We start from the raw sequence: 23151 nt of genomic DNA, 5'->3' as shown, positions 1-23151 counted from the left end.
CATTGCTTGTAAATAGGTATGTCTGATTCAGAGGACTGCTAAGGATTGGTGACGTCTGGACAATTACATAGGTGACACTAATAATCAAAACTCAGCCCATCAAAATTGATCAGTAGAAACATTCTACTAGTCCATAACTCTCAGCAAAACTAAGGGTTAATAATGCAACAAATCATTGAAAGATAGTAGGTTAAATGAAAAACAGTTCATGTTAGAAGTCAAAATATTTGAGACATCATGAGAAAGATATCACATTAAAAAATAAATTTTGCCTGAAACATACAAAAAAAGCACCAAGCAGTCAAAAAATACCAATCCAAACAAAATTTTTCAAAAATTTAATTTTTTAAAGTAATTTAAGATAATTAGAAGTGACATCAAAAGCACATGATAAAAACAAATCTGTTACAATTAGCATAAATTCAGAATAGCATTGGTGGAACATCATTTCAGAACAACATAAGCTATGTCGTAACTCCCATTTCCAATCAGCATTACTTCTAACATTAAGTGAATTTGCTTCATTCCAGGTAGCAGTACAAAATGGAACTTAGATTTACAAAATCCAATTACAGAGTTTTTTTTTTAAAAAGTAGGCCGTTCTGAACAAATGATCTCTGCCAGAATTTATATTCCACAAAAATGCTTTTAGCCTTATTACTTGATTTCAGTTGAAAACACAAAATCTCATTTAGGTAAATAGATTCATTATTTACCTTGTTTCTATTTCTCTAATTTTTTCCTTCAAGGGCATCATAGCCTGAAAAGTGAAAATATGTCAACATCACTTTTAAAATTATGCTCATTCCAGTGTATGAAATGTAATAATTTAAAGAGAAATCTAAGCCTTTACTTTAGGCTAAAATTAACAATCAGTATTTTTTTAAAAAATCATATTTCAAAGATTATTCTGTTCAGTGCTCCTGATGCAGCCTCCACTACAGTGCTGGAACCATCGTAAAGTGGGGGACTGCTTCGTCGAGCACCTCTGCATCATCTGCCACAAACGTGAATTCCCAATGGCCAAACATTTTAATTCACATTCCCATTCTGACTTGTCGATCCAGGGCCTCCTTTTGTGCCAAGAGGAGGCCACCCTCAAAATGGAGGAGTAACACCTTATATTCTGCCTGAGTAGCCTCCAATCTGATTGCATGAATATTGATTTTTTTGTTCTGGTAAACAAATTCCACCCCCCCCAACCAATCATTTATTTTGACCTTTTACCTCTTCTCACTTGCCTATTAGCCCCCGGGATTCCCCCCACTTCCCTTTTTCCTGTGGTTCACTCTCCTCTCCTACTTGATTCTTCCTTCTTCAGCTCTTGACCTTTCCCACCCACGTGGCTTTACCTATCACCTAACAACTAGCTTCCTTCTCCTCCCCATACCTTTCTGTTCTAGCATCTCCAACCTTTTTTCTCAGTCCTGAAGAAGGGTCTCAGCCCGAATTGTTGACTATCTATTAATTTCCTTAGATGCTGGCTGACCTGCTGAAACTTCCAGCATTGTGTGTGTGTTGCTTTGGATTTCTAGTATCTGCAGACTTTCTCGTCTTTAGACTTCAAACGCATTCGTCCTAGTTTCACAACAGTCCAGAATTTTTCAGTTTGTGAACCTAAATGTATTTGCAAAAAACACCTGTTTCACCAGGGTATGAGGCCCACTGCTAACCTCACATGGTTTAGCCCACTCGTCAAAGCGGTGTACCAGTGTGGCCACTATCACATGCAACAGCTACTTGGAGCTCAGTGAGAGCTGAGTGTTTGGTAGGGACCAAAGATGGGTAAACTGCCCCAGGATGGACACAACAAGCCCCTTCAACTAAGGTACTACCACTCTCTGAACACCCCACACATGGCAGCAAATACTGGATGAATTCCTCCATCAATAATAACTATTAGGAACTAACACTGTTTTATAGTACTGTAGCAGTACAGGTAGTGTTCTAATTTATTCTGTAGTTCATTTAAATTCATAATTTATTACTCAGTTAAATGGTAGTTTGTCTTTTTTATACCTTAGTTATTTCCATGAAACTTCAGCTAATTGTAGCAGCTGCTCAATTGGGCCAAAATGCAGTGCTCTTTAATTATAACCATATAACAATTATAGCACGAAAACAGGCCATCTCGGCCCTTCTAGTCCGTGCTGAACACTTACTTTCACCTAGTCCCACTGACCCACACTCAGCCCATAACCCTCCATTCCTTTCCTGTCCATATACCTATCCAATTTTACCTTAAATGACAATACCGAACCTGCCTCTACCACTTCTACTGGAAGCTCAATCCACACAGCTACCACTCTCTGAATAGTGTTACCCTTAAACTTTTGCCCCCTAACTCTCAACTCATGTCCTCTTGTTTGAATCAAATTAACTGGAATCCACTGTATATTTTAAGAATCATATGCACTAATATATTGATTTTCACTCACAAACAATATGGCATTTCCTACTGCTTTGCACTCATGAGTTATTCCTATGATAATCCTGGGCTTTGGAAGGAAGATTTATTCTGAAGCTCTTCATTTAACTTATTTAGGAGCTCTCAAAGATCAGATAAATCAGTGTGAAGAGAAAAGCCGTATATTTCAACTTTTAAGTCATCACTTTCTTTAAAGTTGCAGGTAGTAATTCGAGTGATCCTTACTGGTACAGTATATCAGGCCAAGACTACAGCTGCAAATGTGCTAGAACAAACTGAAGAACCAACAGCATTACACTCAAAGAAGAAATGGCCACATCAGAATTCTAGAGTCATGTATAGCAGACAAAAGGTCACTTTGAAAGCTCTTTGGTTTTATTACCAAAGCAGAGTAATTTTTTAAAAAAGGCAAATAGACACCAATGGGGGCATTAATATGAAATGTGAGCTTTTTGTCAGAATAGCATAATCAATTATTAAGTCTTATCAAATCACCAATTCCAAATTAACTTAAACAACTGGAGTATAGAGAATCTATCAAGCGTTAGGGAGAGTTAATGCAGCAAGGTCAGCATACTTTGTGGGACGCCCAAGTTCTGACTAAAGCACTGACATTGAATTTTGTGTCACACTTCTCAAATCATATTCCATTCTGAGCTGTCTTGTAACAAGGTCATAAGCAAACTTGAGGATATGGGTACTGTAGTCTTCTAGATTCAATAAAAAATCCAGTTTGCATCAGAAGTGGACAATTTCACCTGCTGAAGGTTATCCAGCCATACCATTGCCTCATTTTTTCAATTGGTACTGGGCATCACCCACATCTCTGCATTTCAGTTCTACCCTCCTTTATTTCCTCTACCTTCTTTCCCTCATTTCTTTAGTTAATGTTCACATATAAGCACTCTAATTTCACCATCAGCCAAATGACTTAATCCATAGCTAATCTACATAGCCTTACCCCAGCAGAGTTACTACATTCATCCATTGATCCATTGGGGCTGAGGAGAGCAAGAAGGGGGCATGAGAAGGCCTTGGTGAGTAGGGTAAAGGAAAACCCCCAAGGCATTCTTCAATTATGTGAAGAACAAAAGGCTGATAGGAGTGAAGAAAGGACCGATTAGAGATAAAGGTGGGAGGATGTGCCTGGAGGCTGTGGAAGTGAATGAGGTCCTCGATGAATACTTCTCTTCGGTATTCACCAATGAGAGGGAACTTGATGACAGTGAGGACAATATGAGTGAGGTTGATGTTCTGGAGCATGTTGATATTAAGGGAGAAGAGGTGTTGGAGTTGTTATAATACATTAGGATGGATAAGTCCCTGGGGCCTGATGGAATATTCCCCAGGCTGCTCCATGAGGCGAGGGAAGAGATTGCTGAACCTCTGGCTAGGATCTTTATGTCCTCGTTGTCCACGGGAATGGTACTGGAGGATTGGAGGGAGGCGAATGTTGTCCCCTTGTTCAAAAAAGGTAGTAGGGATAGTTTGGGTAATTGCAGACCAGTGAGCCTTACGTCTGTGGTGGGAAAGCTATTGGAAAAGATTCTTAGAGATAGAATCCATGGGCATTTAGAGAATCATGGTATGATCAAGGACAGTCAGCATGGCTTTATGAAGGGCAGATCATGTCTAACAAGCCTGATAGAGTTCTTTGAGGAGGTGACCAGGTACATAGATGAGGGTAGTACAGTGGATGTGATCTACGTGGATTTTAGTAAGGCACTTGACAAGGTACCACATGGTAGGCTTATTCAGAAAGTCAGAAGGCATGGGATCCAGGGAAGTTTGGCAAGGTGGATTCAGAATTGGCTTGCCTGCAGAAGACAGAGGGTCGTGATGGAGGGAGCACATTCAGATTGGAGGGTTGTGACTAGTGGTGTCCCACAAGGATCAGTTCTGGGACCTTTACTTTTTGTGATCTTTATTAATGACCTATATGTGGGGGTAGAAGGGTGGGTTGGCAAATTTGCAGACGACATAAAGGTTGGTGGTGTTGTGGATAGTGTTGAGGATTGTCGAAGATTGCAGAGAGACATTGATAGGATGCAGAAGTGGGCTGAGAAGTGGCAGATGGAGTTCAACCCAGAGAAGTGTAAGGTGGTACATTTTGGAAGGACAAACTCCAAAGCAGAGTACAAAGTAAATGGCAGGATACTTGGAAGTATGGGGGAGCAGAGGGATATGGGGGTACATGTCCACAGATCCCTCTAAGTTGCCTCACAGGTAGATAGGGTAGTTAAGAAAGCTTATGGAGTGTTAGCTTTCATAAGTTGAGGGATAGAGTCTAAGAGTCGCAGGGTAATGCTGCAGCTCTATAAAACTCCGGTTAGGACACACTTGGGAGTGCTGCGTCCAGTTCTGGTCGCCTCACTATAGGAAGGATGTGGAAGCATTGGAAAGGGTACAGAGGAGATTTATCAGGATGCTGCCTGGTTTTGAAAGTATGCATTATGGTCAGAGATTAAGGGAGTTAGGGCTTTACTCTCTAGAGAGGAGGAGGATAAGAGGAGACATGATAGAGGTGTACAAGATATTAAGAGGAATAGACAGAGTGGACAGCCAGTGCCTCTTCCCCAGGGCACCACTGCTCAATACAAGAGGACATGGCTTTAAGGTAAGGGATGGAATGTTCAAGGGGGATATTAGAGGAAGGTTTTTTTACTCAGAGAGTGGTTGGTGCGTGGAATGCAGTGCCTGAGTCAGTGGTGGAGGCAGGTACACCAGTGAAGTTTAAGAGACTACTAGGCAGGTATATGGAGGAATTTAAGGTGGGGGATATATGGGAGGCAGGGTTTAAGGATCGGCACAACATTGTGAGCCAAAGGGCCTGTACTGTGCTGTACTATTCTATGTTCTATCCCACTCCCACTACAACTTGAAATCAACTTATTTCTCTTGTTCCCCTTTCCCAGTTCTTTTGCAGAGTATTTGGTCCGAAATGTTAACTCTGCTTCCCTTTCCACAGATGCTGTCCAACCAACATAGTGTTTTCAACTTTTTTCTTTGCTTTTATTTCAGGTTTTGCTAAAGCAACCTGAAATGAATTCTACAATTCTTTTTTAAGTTACAATAAAAAATTACCAGTTTAGTAACAATTTGTTTTAGGAGGATAATAATTGAAAATAATCCGGTCAGCACTTCAATTTGCAAATTGCCCTAGTTTCCAGAAACCCTCAAAAGAAAAAGGGATAGCCAATGGCTGGAATATTATGTCACCACCAACATTTAAATGAGTACTTTTTAAAAATAAGTCCTTCAGAGGCACAAACCAGAGCACAACGGTCAATCTTCTTTGATCAGTATGGTTTAATTTGAACAAAGTGTTCTACTTTAACTTACAAACTAATAGAACGTGACTAAACTGACCTCTTCTATTTTCCTCTCAATTTTTTGTTCTCCTTCTTCTTGTAATGATCTGTCACAAGAGAAAAATTGAAACAATAATATAAATATAGGTAATGAAAGAAAATATAGGGCATTCCAGTTAATTGGGTCATTGGTTAATCAGGGCAGCCACTTATTTGGGACAACTCTGAAAAAATAAGAACTATTCGAGAAAATACCCGAATTCGCTTTGCTGTCTTGGGACACTGCTGCTGCTCAACTGAGACAGAGACTGTAACCAAGCAGATTTTCACTAGTGTTAGTTCACATGCACTTGTGTGGTAGTGGAAACTCCACTGTGCTTAGAGTGAACAATTTTTAAATAGCTTCAGTTGTGTATTTTTGTTACTGATAGTTGGCAAAAAATAAGCAGTAGGACAATTTAGAACTGTTTTAATCTCTGCGGTTTCAAGGATTCAGGCTTGGAGATGCTAGAATGGCGGGGAGTGAAAATGCAATGATTTCCCTATTTCAATGAGTTAGGAGCTATGAAGAATCTAAAGGTATCAACAATTATCTTTAATTTTTACAATGAAAACAAAGACTTACAGGATGCAATCATCAAAAGCATGGTATGAAAGCAGTCAATTATCTGCACTTGGCATCAGCGCTGATTTTGTTCATTCAATCAAAAGAACATAGCAGCATACACTGGATGAATTTTTCTGTCAATAACTATTAAGAACTAATATTCAGTTTTATAGTATTGTAGTAATATTGGTGGTGTTCTAAATTGTTCTGTATTTCATGTAAATACAATCTGTTACTCAGTTACATTTTTTTAAGCCATTTTAACTACCATGAAACTTTGGCTAATTGGGGCAGTTGCTTAACTGGACAAAACTTTACCAGACCTGATGTGTCCCAATTAACCAGAATCCACTGTACTCAGCAGGTTAGGGAGCATTAGTGGAAAGAAACCCAAGTTAATTGCGACAGAGACTCCCTGATGGTTTGTTGCCTCCCAGGTGCCTGGGTCAGGGATGTCTCTGACATCGTGCACAGCATTCTGAAGTGGGATGGTGAGCAGCCAGATGTCATGGTACACATCGGTACCAATGACGTAGGAAGAAAGACTGAGGAGGTCCTGAAGTGTGAGTATAGAGAGCTTGGTAGGAAGTTAAAAAGCAGGACCTCGAGGGTGGTAATCTCAGAACTGCTACCTATGCCACATGCCAGTGAGAGTAAGAATAAGATGCCATGGACAATGAACTCGTGGCTGAGGAACTAGTGTAGGGGGCAGGGTTTCAGATTTCAGAATCACTTGGACCTCTTCTGGGGCAGGTGGGACCTGTACAAGAGAGACAGGTTACACCTGAACTACAGAGGGACCAATATCCTCATGGGGAGGTTTGTTAGTGATATTGGGGCTGGGGGGGGGGGGGGGGGGGGACTTAAACTAGATTTGCAGGGGGATGGGAACCAGAGTGCCATAGTGGAGTGGGGGTGAAAATAAATGATATTAAAGTTTCATGTAAAGTCACAAATAGAAGGGTTGTGTGTGGTGGTAATAATCTTCCGAGGTGAGTCTACTTCAATGTGAGGAGTATTGTGGGGAAGGCTGATGAGCTGAGGGCATGGATTGACATGTGGAATTATGACATTGTAGCCATTAGTGAAACTTGGCTACAGGAGGGGCAGGACTGGCAGCTTAATGTTCCAGGGTTCCGATGTTTCAAACGTGATAGAGGCAGAGGAATGAAGGGTGGGAGAGTGACAGTGCTAGTCAGGGAAAATGTTACAGCAGTGCTCAGGCAGGACAGATTAGAGGGCTTGTCTACTGAGGCCATATGGGTGGAGCTGAGAAATAGGAAAGGTATGACCACATTAATGGGGTTGTATTATAGACCACCCAATAATCAGCGACAACTGGAGGAGCAAATCTGCAGAGAGATAGCAGACAACTGCAGGAAACAAAGTTGTGATAGTAGGGGATTTTAATTTTCCACGTATTGATTGCGACCCCCATACTGTTAAAGGTCTAGGCGGGTTAGAGTTTGTAAAATATGTCCAGGAAAGTTTTCTAAATCAATATATAGAGGTACCGACGAGAGAGAATGCAATAATAGATCTCCTATTAGGAAACGAGTTAGGACAGGTGACGGAAGTGTGTGTAGGGGAACACATTGGTTCCATTGATCACAACACTATTAGTTTCAACTTGATCATGGATAAAGTTAGATCTGGCCTTCGGGTTGAGGTTCTAAGCTGGAGAAAGGCCAAATTTGAAGAAATGAGAGAGGATCTAAAAAGCATGGATTGGGACAGGATGTTCTCTGGCAAGGATGTCGTTAGTAAGTGGGAGGCCTTCAAAGGAGAAATTTTGAGAGTGCAGAGTTTGAATGGTCCTATCAGGATTAAAGGCAAAGTGAATAAAAATAAGGAACCTTGGTTCTCTAAGGATATTGGAAGTCTGATAAAGAAGAAGAGAGAGATGTATAACATGTATAGGAAGCAGCGAGCAAATAGGGTACTTGAGGAGTATGAAAAGTGCAAAAAAAAAACTTATGAAAGAAATCAGGAGGGTTAAAAGACATGAGGTAGCTTTGGCAGTCAAGGTGAAGGATGATCCAAAGAGCTTCTACAAATACATTAAGAGCAAAAGGATAGCAAGGGATAAAATTGATCCTCTTGAAGATCAGTGTTGTTGGCTTTGTATGTAACCAAAAGAAATGGGGGAGATCTTAAATGGGTTTTTTGCATCTGTATTTACTAAGCAAACTGGCAAGGACTCAATGAAAATAAGGCAAACAAGTAGTGAGCACAAAGTACACTGCAGATGCTATAGTCAAATCAACACATACAAACAAGCTGGATGAACTCAGCAGGTCGGGCAGCATCCATTGAAATCAGGAGTCAACGTTTAGGGCCAAGAAGAGTTTCAAAGGGTGATGAAGGGTCTCTGCCCGAAACATTGACTGCTCATTTCAATGGATGCTGCCTGACTTGCTGAGGTCAACCAGCTTGTTTGTATGTGTTGATTAAACAAGTAGTGAGGTCATGGAACCTATACAGATTGAAGAGGAGGAGGTGCTTGCTACCTTGAGGCAAATCAGAGTAGATAAATCCCCAGGACCTGACAGGACATTCCCTTGAACCTTGAAGGAGACTAGTGTTGAAATTGCAGGGGCCTGGCAGATATATTTAAAATGTCGGTATCTACAGGTGAGGTGCTGGAGGATTGGAGGATAGCTCATGTTCTTCCGTTGTTTAAAAAGGGCTCTAAAAGTACTCCAGGAAATTTCAGGCAGGTAAGCTTGACGTCAGTAGTAAGGTAAATTATTGGAAGGAGTACTAAGAGATAGGATCTACAAGTACTTAGATAGACAGGGACTCATTAGGTCGAGTTAACACGGCTTTCTGCATGGTCAGTCATGTTTAACCAATCTATTATAGTTTTTCGAGGAGTTTTACAAGGAAAGTGGATGAAGGGAAGGCAGTGGATGTTGTCTACATGGACTTCAGTAAGGCCTTTGACAAGGTCCCGCATGGGAGGTTAGTTAGGAAGATTCAGTCGCTAGGTATACATGGTGAGGTAGTAAATTGGATTAGACATTGGCTGATTGGGAGAAGTCAGAGTGTGGTAACGGAGGATTGCTTCTCTGAGTGGAGGCCTGTAACTAGTGGTGTGCCACAGGGGTCAGTGCTGGGTCCATTGTTATTTGACATCTATATCAATGATCTGGATGATAATGTGGGAAATTGGATCAGCAAATTTGTTGATGATACAAAGATTGGAGGTATAGTGGACAGTGAGGGAGGCTTTCAAAGCTCACAGAGGGATCTGGACCAGCTGGAAAAATGGGCTGAAATATGGCAGATGGAGTTTAATACAGACAAGTGTGAGGTATTGCACTTTGGAAGGGAAAACCAAGGTAGAACCAAGGTACAAGGTAAATGGTAGGGCACTGAGGAGTGCAGTAGAACAGAGGGGTCTAGGAATAGATACAAAATTCCCTAAAAGTGGCATCACATGTAGATAGGGTAGTAAGAGAGCTTTGGGTACATTGGCCTTTATAAATCAAAGTATTGAGTAGAAGAGTTGGAATGTTATGGTGAGGTTGTTTAAGGCATTGGTGAGGCCGAGGTTCAGGAAGAATATTAATGAGGTTGAAAGAGTGCAGAGAAGGTTTACAAGGATGTTGCTGGGACTCGAGAAACTGAGTTATAGAGAAATGTTGAATAGATTAGGACTTTATTCCCTGCAGCATAGTAGAATGAGGGGAGATTTGATAGAGGTATATAAAATTATGATGGGTATAGATAGAGTAAATGCAAGCAGGCTTTTTCCACTGAGGCTAAGGGAGAAAAAAAAACCAGAGGACATGGGTTAAGGGTGAAGGGGGAAAAGTTTAAAGGGAACATTAGCAGGGGGCTTCTTCACACAGAGTGGTGGGAGTGTGGAATGAGCTGCCAGATGAAGTGGTAAATGCAGGCTCACTTTTAACATTTAAGAAAAACTTGGACAGGTACAGGTCAGTGGGACTAGGCAGAAAAAACGTTCGGCATAGCCAAGAGCCAAAAGGCCTGATTCTGTGCTGTAATTTTCTATGGCTAATAAAAATGTTGATGCACCAATATCAAAACCAGCTGGTTTTGACAAACCAGAAAAGCTGGATATCAGAAATGGTTGAATTCAATGTTGAGCCTGAGGGCAGTAATGTACCCAATATGAAGGCCAGATGTTCTTCTCTGTTGGGTTTCATTTGAACAACTCAAGAACCAAACACAGAAATCACAGTGGAAGTGAGATGGAAAATTTAAGTGACAGACAACTGAGCACCTTAAGGGCCATAACATGTAAGAGTAGAATTACAAACAACACACACAAAATGCTGGTGGTACACAGCAGGCCAGGCAGCATCTATAAGGAGAAGCACTGTCGACGTTTCGGGCTGAGACCCTTCGTCAGGACTAACCGAAAGGAAAGATAGTAAGAGATTTGAAAGTAGTGGGGGGAGGGGGAAATGTGAAATGATAGAAGACCAGAGGGGGTGGGATGAAGCTAAGAGCTGGAAAGGTGATTGGCGAAAGTGATACAGAGATGGAGGAGGGAAGGGATCATGGGACGGGAGGCCTCGGGAGAAAGAACGGTGGGGGGGTGGGGGGAGCACCAGAGGGAGATGGAGAACAGGCAAACAAATAAATATGTCAAGCATGGGGTAAGAAGGGGAGGGGCATTAACGGAAGTCAATGTTCATGCCATCAGGTTGGAGGCTACCCAGCCAGTATATAAGGTGTTGTTCCTCCAACCTGAGTTTAGATTCATTTTGACAGTAGAGGAAGCCATGGATAGACATATCAGAATGGGAATGGGACATGGAATTAAAATGTGTGGCCACTAGGAGATCCTGCTTTCTCTGGTGGACCGTATGCATTCAGCGAAACGGTCACCCAGTCTGCGTCAGGTCTCACCAAAATATAAAAGGCCACATCGGGAGCACCGGACGCAGTATACCACACCAGCTGACTCACAGGTGAAGTGTCGTCTCACCTGGAAGGACTGTCTGGGGCCCTGAATGGTGGTGATGGAGGAAGGGCAGGTGTAGCACTTGTTCCACTTACAAGGATAAGTGCCAGGAGGGAGATCGGTGGGAAGGGATGGGGGGGGGGGGGGACGAGTGGACAAGAGAGTTGCGTAGGGAGCGATCGCTGCGGAAAGCAAAAGGGGGGAAAGATGTGCTTGGTAGTGGGATCCCGTTGGTAGAATTAGGTCATTTGGTCTATTGAGTCTGTTCTGTCGTTCAATGATGACCGATTTCTTTTCAGTTCTCCGAAGAATGGAAACAGCTCTGTGTTCACTCAAACATTGCCTGTAAATTTGTTTACCTTTTGAATACAAACTATATTGCAATATTAATCCTTTCTTCACATAGTATATGGCACATTACCAGACTTCATTTATTGACACATTTAAACTTTCACATCAATGGAATGTTGCTCATGCATAAAATAATAGAGTACAACTCGTTCGATCAGTAATTGAGTCAAGTGTACCACAATGAATAAATGCTAAAAAGAGAAAAAAAAACAGAAAATGCTAAAAAAAAATCAAAAGCAGCATTTGTGGAAAACTGAACAAGATTGTAATTTCAGGTCAAAGACCCTTTAGCAAGAGGGATGTGATGCTGAGGCCTCACCTTGAGTATTGTGAACAGTTCTGGACTCCTTATCTAAGAAGAGATGTGCTGACATTGGAGAGGGTTCAGAGGAAGATGATTCCAGGAATGAAAGGGTTATCATACAAGGAAAGTTTGATGGGTCTGTACACACTGGAACTTAAGATGGGGGAAGGGGAATCTTATTGGAACCTTTCAAATGTTGAAAGGCTTAGACAGCAGATGTGGAAAGTATGTTTCCCACAGTGGGGGAGTCTCGGACAAGAAGGCACAGCCTTAGGATAGATTGGGTGTCCATTTAAAACAGAGATGTGGAGAAATTTCTTTAGCCAGTGGGTGGTGAACTTGTGGAGGCCAGGTCATTGGGTATACTTAAAGCAAAGATTGATAGGTTCTTGATTGGCACGGCATCAAAGACTATGGGGAGGAGTCTGGGGAGTGGGGTTGAGAAGGGAAAAAAAGGATCAGTCATGATTGAATGGCAGAGCAGATTCGATGGGTCAGATGGCCTAATAATGTTCCTATGTCTTATCAGAACTGGGAAAAAGACAAAACGAATTCATTTTAAGTGGCATTTTGAGAGGAGGTGGATGGGGAAAGAACAAAAATATCTGATAGGGCACAGTTGTTAGGGTAACTGGATGGTCATAAGGGAAGATGTAAAAAGAGGTTAAGTACTGTATCTCTTAGGTTTTGTGGGAAAATGCCAGGGAAAGGCTGGTGGGAAGAGCAACCGCAGACCAAAGAGTTGCAAAAGGGATGATGCCTAGAGTGCCGAAAGTGAAGGTGACAGTGGATGATCTGTTGAATGCGGAGGCTGGTGTGGTAGAAAGTAAGGACCAGGTAAACACTATTTGTGACCTGTCCAGAATGAGTACTGGCAAGGATAGAGGTGCAATAAATAGGAAGACTGTGGCCTTAAGAGTTCAGCTTTTCTCTCTTCACTCATGTGCCTGCCCTCATGGGCACTTCCTTCAGCTCTGATATACACTTCATATTTTTAATGTTATTTTATCTTTCTGATAAACTGTTCTTCCTGATTTATCAAACCACTTTGCTCTTTCCCAGTCCTGAATCCAAAACATTAACAGTTTTTCATTCCACAGGTGCTTATTGACTGATACCTGGTTTTTTTTTTAAGCATTTTCTGCTTTTTATATATTTCCAGTATCTGCAGTTTAAAAAAATTCTCTCACTATAAGTATTTGGAGTTTCAAGAGATTAGAAACCACTGCCCACACTAACTAATCCTGGAATACTGTAACAAAGAGAAAGTCTGCAGATGCTGGAAATCCAAGCAACATACACAAAATGCTGGAGAAACTCAGCAGGCCAGGCAGCATCTGCGGAAAAGAGCACAGTTGACATTTCGGGCCAAGACCCTTCAGCAGGACTCAGTACAGATGCCGTCTCTTTTCTATAAATGATGAGTTCCTCCTGGAATACTGTAATTTGGCTAATGCAGTGGACAATATTAATCAGAATTAAGTAAAACACTCAGGATTTCTGATGGTTAACTCAAAACCTTTGGTCGTTTTTAATAATTTATAGTTTAATAAAAATGCAAATATGAGTTAATTCATTCCAGCTTACTACCACCCGTGATCTTAATGAGTAGTTTATAAGCTGTCCAAAGCACGCTTGAGGAATTTGACATATTCCAGGCCTTAAATTAAATTAACTTCTTTACTACATATAATAACTGAAGCCTCAAATTTTAAATTCATGAATTTAAAGAAATGGTTTGTAAAACTTCATGTTCTAATACATTTGGAATAAACTACATCCCACATGACCAAGACTAACAGTATTCAGCAGAACTTAGGAAAATAGTTACAAACTGTACATTACCTCATGGTGACAAAGTTTCCCCAGACAGCTGCAATAGAAAAACAGAGTATTTATACTCCAAAAAACTACCAACACCAACCAATTTGTATGTCAGAGGCCACATTGGGATATCTATTTGGCCCCCAGCCAAAATAACCCAATAACCTCCCAGTATTAAAATCAAAAATTATACAAAAGACCTTTTGAATCTGTTTTCTCTTTCAAAGCTTAAGGAAGGGGGAATTGGCTGTATTCAAAACTACAAAGTTAAAAGATCTCTATCAAGCATCTGAAAGATTTAATGAAAAATCCAACTTGAAGCCACCTTGACAGAATAATGGAGGGCTATGGAGAAGGGAAGGGTTAGATTTATCTTAGAAAAGGTTAAAAGTGTTGCAACGTTTAACCCAATAACAATTCCAAATCAAATAACCTGCTGGAAGATAATAAAGATCTCATATTTTAGGCATTTAAATCTTAATTCACTGCTTAGGTAGATTTCTCTGAGCAATTTGGTGGAGTAAACTAATATTTTTACTAAAAATGGCAGGCTGTTACATTGAAAAAATAATTAATAACATGGATGTTGGGAGTAAAGTGTTTTGTTTATATCCTTGTTTGTCAAATCATTTGGAATTAAGGTAAGGCAAAGCAAAAGCGTCTTTACTGAAATCATTTGAAGAAAAGGAGCATCACATCTTTCATTAGCTCAACATCCTGAACTTTCTACAGCAAGGTACGCAAAGATTGAACACAAAACCAAACAAAACATGCAAATAGATAAATAGGTTTAATCAAAATACAAGAACCAGAAAACAGACCTGCACAGGCATAGAATTTCTCACTAGTTTAAATGTACATATTTTTAGTTTGTCAATTTGAGTAGCCTGGAATATGCAGTGCAATTTCCAATGCTGATGACTTTCAAAATATGACAGTAACATTTTTAATAGCGTAATACAGGAAATATATTAAAGTATATTACACTTATACCATTTTCAGCTCTTATTACATAGCCTTCTAGAGTTAGCATTTCAAGAGCTCATCTAAATCTTTCTTAAGCGCTGTCAAGGGTATCTATCTCCACTGCCACCTCAGGTAGATTTCAACTACTGTCTGGGCAAGCAAGAGTCATCCTCAAATTCCCAACCATATACCTAAAACCTGTACCTTCTCGTTATATATACCCTTATTATGGAATAAAATTCTCACCATCTTCATCCCTTGAGTTTGTACATTTCTATCAAGTTCTCCCCCACCCCCAACTTCTCTGCTCCATGGATAATAATTCTGGTTTATCAGTTTCCCTCCACGAATGAAATCTCAGTCCTAGTCTACTTTCTGCTGAACAAGTACATGCACATCGATGCAATTATATCGTTCTGATAGTGTTGCAATCAGAAATGCATATTGTGCTCCGTCCTGACTAGTTTTGTATACATGCACACATTACAACATTGCCCATGTTGTGGTGCAACATTTTTTAAACCTACTTGAAGATCATTTGAATACTTCCCTTCCATAGAACCCTCCTTTTTTTCTTTCATCCATGTGCTTGAGAGTCTCTTCAATGTATCTGCCCTTCCACCAACCTTAACAGTGTGTTCCACGAAACTGCCACCCTGTGTAAAAAATCTACCTCTGAAATGCCCCCTACATTTTCTTCCAATCACCTTAAAAGTCACCCTCTCACATTAGCTTCTCTGGGGGAAAAAAGGCACTGGCTCTCTATTTTATCTATGCCTCTTATCATCTTATACACCTTTATCAATTTTCCTCTTGGCGTCTTTCAATTCAAAGAGAAAAGACCTAGCTCACTCAAATTTTCCAAGTTAGAGTAAAATAATATGGGTAGCTACAGAAGTGGATGATTCAGACTTAGAAAGAGAGTCAGCTTAAGACAGCTCTCAAGAATAGAAACCTTACATGACACAGCATCTGCCTGTATTTAGGATCAAATGCTTATTTGCCAGTTTTCCCCACACAATTTATTCAGATTGGTTTTGTATTGATGAACCATCCTCCTCAATAATAATACCAGTAATAATTGTTGTGTAATTTGCAAAATTACCAATTGCACTTCCTGTATTCATATTCACATCAATATTATAAAATAGATAGAGCTCCCTGGTCCATCTTTCACCTTATAAAGCTCTGTATCCACAATACCATGCTATGTCATTTCTGCTTGTTGCAATAAGATCACATCACCATTTTCTTCTCTTTACCTCTCCCTGTATTCTGTATGGACCACTCTTACCATGACTCCCAGGGCCCCTCGTCCCTTCAGACCACTCCTCTATGATGCCTGGCACTTTCCACTATAATTGCAGGTGTCAACCGCCTCCCTCTCCACCGTCCAGGGACCTAAACAGGTCATCAGATGAAGTAAAAATTCACAAGCACTTTTTCCAACCTCATCTACTGTATTTGGTGCTTCCAAGATGCCCCCTCCACACCAGTTTTAGGTTACTCTCCCCTCCAGCCCTTTTGTGTCCCTCTCCCTCTCTCCTCCCACATCTCCTCTGCACATCCATCACCGACCACTCCTAGTTCCATCCACTACTGGGGAGTTTTTAATTCAGTATTACCACCTATCACACTCCTTTGTTTCAATCCCCTGCCAAAATTAGTTTACCCCTACCCAATAGCATCAACAAACCCTTTAGCAACAATGGAAGATCCATTCTAATTCAAGTGCAATCTGTCCTGATTGAATAGCTTCACTTTCCCAGACAGAAATTGTAGTAATTATCCAGAAAAACAAACAAAAACACACACACACTCTCACTCTGGAGGAACAAGTCCTGATGCAGAGGTTTCATCCAAGATATCAACAAATCCTTCTCTCAAGCCATCAACCCCCCCCCCCCCCCCAACCATACACAGATGCTGCATGATAGGACGAGTTCCTCCAGCAGATTATTTATTGCAGTAGAAAATAATATTTCTTCTGCAATTGCACATCCTTTGCTAGTTATAGATTTATAGATGCAAGACACCTACTTTACCTCCATCTCAATGCATTCCAATCTCAGAATTTCATAGCAAATACTTCACACACTTATGGCAATTCATTTCTAACAGAATGCTTCGCAATCCTATCCATATGTTACTAGTTTAACTAGAACTCATTTGATTATTTTATGGATTAAGCTAGCAAATCTCTAGTTAACTATGATGCACTGATAGCTCAATAATATACAAGAAGCCATGTTTTTCCAGTTTGCATTGACTTACTTGGCTAGTTGGTTATATCAGGCAGCTTGGAAAAGAGAATTGCTCTTGAAGAGCCTAAAGTTTGATGCAGTGCATTTCTGCTGTCACATTTCATCATTCTTGCATGTTTCTATTTTGAGCACAACAGTTTGTAAATAATCTAATCAATATTTAGTTTAAAGCAGGATAATGTCAATGATATATTTCAGTTCAGTTATGAACCTACGCATTTCAAGCATTTTGCTTTGAATTTCAGGATTCCAGTAGCATTTTTGCTCCTGTAAATAGCTATCTTCCATCTTGTAAAGGTTGCATTTTTGGATCAGTAAGTTGCAACTATTGGGAAGCTGCAAAAATCAGTGATTAGGCCTCACTTAGTTATTTATAAGCATACAATGATTTAGGAAGAAATCAAATGACTTATCAAGTTGGCTGACAATTTTAAAAAAGTGAAAATGTTGTGAGTTGATTGTTGCAAGTAGCAGATGGCAAAACAAGCAGCAGAAATGTAAAAATACCTATTTTGATAAGAGCAAAAAGGGTCCCGACTCGAAACGTCGACAGCACTTCTCCCTATAGATGCTGCCTGGCCTGCTGTGTTCCGCCAGCATTTTGTGTACGTTATTGTTAGAGCAAAAAGGTCCTTTTTAAAGTGGAAATGAGCTAGTGAATGTTGCTATTCAGAGGAATTGGTGGATTACCAAACATGTCAGAAATTTCTCATGTCTGTTCAATAAACAATTAAGAAAATAATGTTAAATATTGCAAAGTTGTTGCAAGAGTAAGAAAGATTAAAAGTTGAGATTACAATGTCTTTCACCAGCTCATGTCATTAAAGCACGGTTTATCAAGCAGAGTGACTGCAATGATATAGGAAGCACAACAATTAATTTGTACACAGTCTTTTACAATGTGATGATTAACAGATAACATGTTTAAATGATGTTGATGGAGAGAAAAATATTGACCAAGATAGAGGTAAGTCTTTCTGGGTCTTCACAAAATTGTACCACAAGATCTTTTGCATCCATGCAAGAAGAAAAATCAGGGTCCAGTTTAATCTTTAACACTCTCTTTGCAAAGCAAATCTTTTGCTTTCAGGATTTTGGCAAGATTACACCTGCAATACAATGCACAGCCTTATCACCTCAATCAAGGATAAACTTGTCCTGGAAGCAACAAAAATGTTTTGCAGGTTGCTTCCTGCAATGAGAAGGTAGCTCTCCAGGCAGAGACTGAATCAGTAATAAGGTCTTACAATTTCCAGTTATTCAGACTAGCTCTTGAAGGTCTTACAGCATGTTTTCCAAACACTGATTCTCCATTCTAGAGTCACATACAAGAAGTCTGTAATTTACAAAATGGAGCTTTCTTCACTCAAGAGGCTTGTGGACCTTTGGAGTTTTCTGCATGGGAGTACATTCAAAATGGATATTCTTTTAAGAACTAGAATAATCATAAGAATAGTCTTAGCATGAGAAAGCGGCATTGTTGCAAATGATTAATATCCAGCTGAATAACTGACCACAACTGATGGGACAAAGTTTATTGCTGTTCACATTTTTATAATTCTATTATTATTTTTTCCTGTCTACTGACAGATTTTGACCCTAAAGAGCAAAACTGTAAGATCTTGCAACAGGCTTGGATGAAGCACAAGGTAGCACCCGCGTCTATTCAACCTCCAAAAAATTTTTACCTCCAAAAACACTGCAATTTGCATACAATATTATTTGAATGCTAAAATGCCACATCTGGCATTTTCAAATCAGGTTTATTATCACTGACATACATCATGAAATTTGTTGTGTTGTGGCAGCAGTACAACGCAAGACAAAAGAAAAATCTCCCAGTTACAATGATAATTTGGCCATCATTTTTAAGCCCACAGTGACACTCACTTCAGAAATACTGAAACTCAGAAGTATCAAATTTCAGGAGAACATAGTCGGAACAGACATTTAATGCAGAATAGTGTGAAGTTGTAAATTTTGGGAGAAAGGGTATCAATACAATTAAAGGAGTGGGAGGTGACACTGTTTTGTGGAAAGACAAAACTGAAAATGAGAACAGGAGTATTTGCTGCCTACATCATGCTCACCCACAGTCTTCCTCATCTCCTCTCGTGTCAACAGATGCCTCATGAAGCTTCCTTTCCTCCTCAACTGCTCCCAACATGTTACCATCATCAGAGTCTACACCTCCAACCTGATCAGCTGCAATGGCAATAAGTTCTTTTTATATATGAGAACCTTGATTCTCGTGAAGTCTACTCCTGCAATTGCCATACTTGGCGATTTCAACACCAGAGCTGGAGGTGAGAAAGCTGACAAGGCGTAATGGGCTCACAGTGGCTTGGAAAGACAAACCGATACGGACTGCTCTTAATGACCATGTATGCTATGAACAACCCCACTGCCACCACCACACCTTTAGACTAGCCAACAAATACAATTGGATGATTTCAAGCTGAAATATTTACATAGATTGGTATAATTTGTAGGTGGGATATCCTCCATGCAACACCAGAGCCTCAAGAAGAACAGAGTGGTCCACAAATCACAGACCAGTTATTAACCTCCATATTGTCCCTATGCATTGTAGGCAGTCAAAGTTTACTCAAGCCACATTCAACGGTGTGAAGCTTAAGTATTCATATCTAAGGGAGAAATACCAGTTCTAAGTTGATGTCATGCTGGCTACTCATTAACTACTTACTGGAGACCCAAATGAGAAGCAGAATCAGTTCAAACAGATGGTTACTGAGTTTGCAAAGATTGTCTGTCCTTGGACCCAAGCAAAGAGTTCACCAGGATTGGTTTGATGACAATAACAATGAGAAAATAAACTTCAAAACCTCAATGCCTCTGAGTGCTGAACAATATTACCTCTGTGTCAAAGAATGTTTACTTCAATCATCTGAAGAGAAAAACCTAAAGAGCACTCCAAAAAATTCAGGACAATTTATCAACTCACAAGACAGATGAGGTCCAGTATTATGCTGGCCCAAACAAAGGAGATTTTCCAGCTTGTCAAAAACTGGTTATGCACCCCCAAAGACCAGCATTACTCTGCTTCTCTCCTCTGACAACAGCATGTCATTCAAATACAAAGAGAGCATTTATCCAACATCCTGAAAAGTGCCTCAACTCTTGACCCTGCATCCCTGGACGTAGTCCCACAGAAACCCACTCTGGATGGCACTGACCTACTGCCAGCTCTGAATGGAGTCAAAAAAATCAATCAATTAAACTAGTCCCAGCCTGACATTAGTCACAGGTGATCTTCCTGTTGAACTTTGCAAAGAACTGGCCTCCAAGCCATCCAGGACATCATAACAGCACTTGGGAGGCAGGGAATGCCAGTGTTTTCAAGATGCTACAGCTCTGTCCCTGTTTAAAGGCAACAATGTGGGTCATCCTTAACCATTTGATTCTCTATGTCTCAAAGGAAATGCTGCCAGAGCTCAGTATTGCATCAACATTCCCAATATGATCATCTCGGTTCCTCCAGAGACTAAAGGCAAGAACCAAGACATCTGAGAAACTAATCTTTGGGTCACTGTTTGCTGACGATTGCACCCTTATGACACATTTGCTATTTGAGCTTCAAATTACTAGTGACAAGTCTGACAAAGCCTCAGAATTCTTCAGCCTTACAATCAGTCTGAACAAGACCAAGGTCCAGCACCAACCTGCTCCAAGTTCTTCAACGTATCCTTTCAACACAAGCATCAATGGTAATCGATCACTTTAATTATCAGGGAAGCATCAGGTCTTCTGACAGCTCTCTGGACATTGAAATAGCAGCTCAAATTAGCAAGGCCAGTCACTTGGTTGCTTGCACACTTGCATGACGAACCTCAGAACTGTTAAGCATGATCAAAATGTACAAAAATAGTCGTACTCACTAACCTTTTGTATGGCAGAGAGACTTGAGTGTTGTAGAGGAAACACATCAAAAACCTCAAGAGTTTCCACAAGATCTCTGCAATTGCTTGTAGGCAAGGTGACCAACATGGAAGTTCTGGACAGGGCTGGCATGGTAAGCATTGAAGCTATAATCCTGAGGACTCAATTGTACTGGACAAGTCCTATGATCCATAAGAACAGCTCCTGTATGCCACACTATCTCCTTTATGGAGTTCTTGTATAGGGCCACTGAAACCAGGAATATCCAAGAAAGCAATACAAAGATGATACAAAAGACAGCCTCAAATATAAAGCCAATCCTGCAAAAGAGGTAGACACGTGCCCAAGACAAAATGGGCTGGTGCGCTTTGACCAGAAGTGCCTATAATCAACTTATATTTCGTAAGTCATTATTGTTGTTTCCTTCAAAATCCTGCAGAGTATAAAGTATTAAAATAGAAAAAAATCTGCAGGATTTTGAGGGGAAAACAGCAGATGAGTTTCAAATTGGATACTTTTTCTTTAAACACACAAAATCAGAGCATTAAGAACATTTTAAGTAACCCAAGCTCCTGAAAACATGAATTAAATTATGATATCTTAGAACTTACTGATATGGTGGTGTAGCAGTTAATTTACTGGACTAACAGCAAGAGTTCTGGACCATTGATCCAGAGATATGAGTTCAAATCCCTCCATGGCAGCTGAGGAATTTAAATTCAAGTAATTAAATAAATTTGGTATTAAAGCTAGCCTCAGTAAAGCTAATAAATGGACTATCTATATACATATATATAAAACATTTATAGTCCTCTTTGGAATTTGTAAGAATGAGTATGACCTTACTGAAACATTAAAGATCCTTACAAGGCACAACAGTTTGGAGGGAAGCTATTTCCACTAGTGTGATAATCTCCAATATGGTGACATAGTTGCAAGTTTAAGGGACAGTCATTTAAAAATGAAGTGTGTTAAAACAACTTCTTGCAAAGTGTGATCTCTTGAGTTCGCTATCCAAGAGTGTGGAGACTAGTAGGAGGAGCTACGTTTTGGAATGATCAGGTCATTGAGAGCCTACAGGAGCTGGCACTATATGTAAACTTACTAATGTAGTTGACTCAGAACTGCCTCTGCAGTTTGGGGATGATTAGGATTGCACAATTGATGCTGGTATTGTCAGCAATATTAAAATCTCATGAAGGAACACAAAGAAGCATATTTTTGTAGAATGTCTGGAACCTTCAGGAGACATCAAAAGCTATTCCGAAAATATACTTTTGGTAATAATATCATCTAACATTACAATTTTGAATTCATACCTTTGTGGTCCCTTCAAAATGATGGAGGCCCACGTAATTCAAGACAAAGCAGTGCTTATAGGAGTTATTAAACCAACTTTTATCATGACAAAACAAGAGAAAAGGTGGACAGATTAAGAATCAAATCTCACTTCAACCTCCTGCCACTTAACCTTCATCCCCATTTTCTATCGCCTAATTCCACAGTATCTACAGTCTAGCACTCCAACATCTCCCTCCCCCCCCAGCATCTACCGAATTTCCAGCACCACCCTCCTCCCCACAAAGTGCCAGTCATCAGGCCCCAGATTCCCGCCTGGCGTCTAACCTTACAGATAAGATACTCATTCACTTCCACTTCAGTACTCAGTGCCCCCAAGCCCCCTTCACCCTCCGATCCCAACCCTCTTACACTCCGCACCTCCTCCTAGTCGCTGTCCTGTAGCACTTTTCACACCAGCATTCCTGTCCGCTCTCCTCCAGCCCCTTTCCCATCCCCTCAGAGTCAATTCTCACTTTGCCCCCACACTCACACAACGTAAGTGACTATAAGGTACAGAGATGAAGTCTAGAGGACAAACTCACAAGCTACGTAAGCGAGCAGTGCGAGTGCAATCAAGAATTTCATCGTTCTTCGGTTAAAGCCACTGAACAGAGCTGCCAAACGGTTCTTTACCATCCTCTGCTGCCCGACCGCGTCTCCTCATCCCAGGCCAGCTCAGTGCGCATGCTCAGACTGCTCCAGTTGCCGCGCAGACGTCTTCAAACGCGGTCGGGCAGCATTGTGGGATAGCACTGGTCTTCCCAGTTTGTCAGCCCCTTCGACCAATGAGGATGCGGCAAGATGCATGAAAGATCATGATTACGCCAAACGCGTTCGAATTATAATAAAATCAGAAAACAATGGAAAGGCCATTGGTAAGAAATTATTCCACGTTAGGATGATTTTATTTTGGAAG

At 40.5% G+C, this 23151-nt stretch overlaps 1 protein-coding gene across 3 annotated transcripts in view; it reads right to left on the bottom strand.

Annotated features, from left to right (window-relative positions):
• The window catches only part of uxs1 (UDP-glucuronate decarboxylase 1), a 103431-nt gene extending 80497 nt beyond the window's left edge, over window positions 1-22934 (bottom strand). For 2 of the 3 annotated variants that reach the window (XM_059964372.1, XM_059964373.1), the window contains exons 1-4: window positions 22778-22934; window positions 13786-13813; window positions 5798-5846; window positions 717-760 (exon numbers count right to left, since the gene is read on the bottom strand). In XM_059964372.1, the coding sequence (XP_059820355.1) occupies window positions 717-760; window positions 5798-5846; window positions 13786-13813; window positions 22778-22871 (215 nt within the window). In that variant the 5' untranslated portion in view covers window positions 22872-22934. The remainder of the gene's footprint in view (window positions 1-716; window positions 761-5797; window positions 5847-13785; window positions 13814-22777) is intronic. The other variant, XM_059964374.1, reaches the window with a different exon arrangement.
• Window positions 22935-23151: the final 217 nt, after the last annotated feature.

This window comes from Hypanus sabinus, chromosome 3, assembly GCF_030144855.1.
Source record: "Hypanus sabinus isolate sHypSab1 chromosome 3, sHypSab1.hap1, whole genome shotgun sequence".
NCBI classification, from domain to species: domain Eukaryota; kingdom Metazoa; phylum Chordata; class Chondrichthyes; order Myliobatiformes; family Dasyatidae; genus Hypanus; species Hypanus sabinus.
The sequence above is the reverse complement of the archived record's forward strand: the minus strand, read 5'-3'. Positions and strand labels throughout refer to the sequence as shown.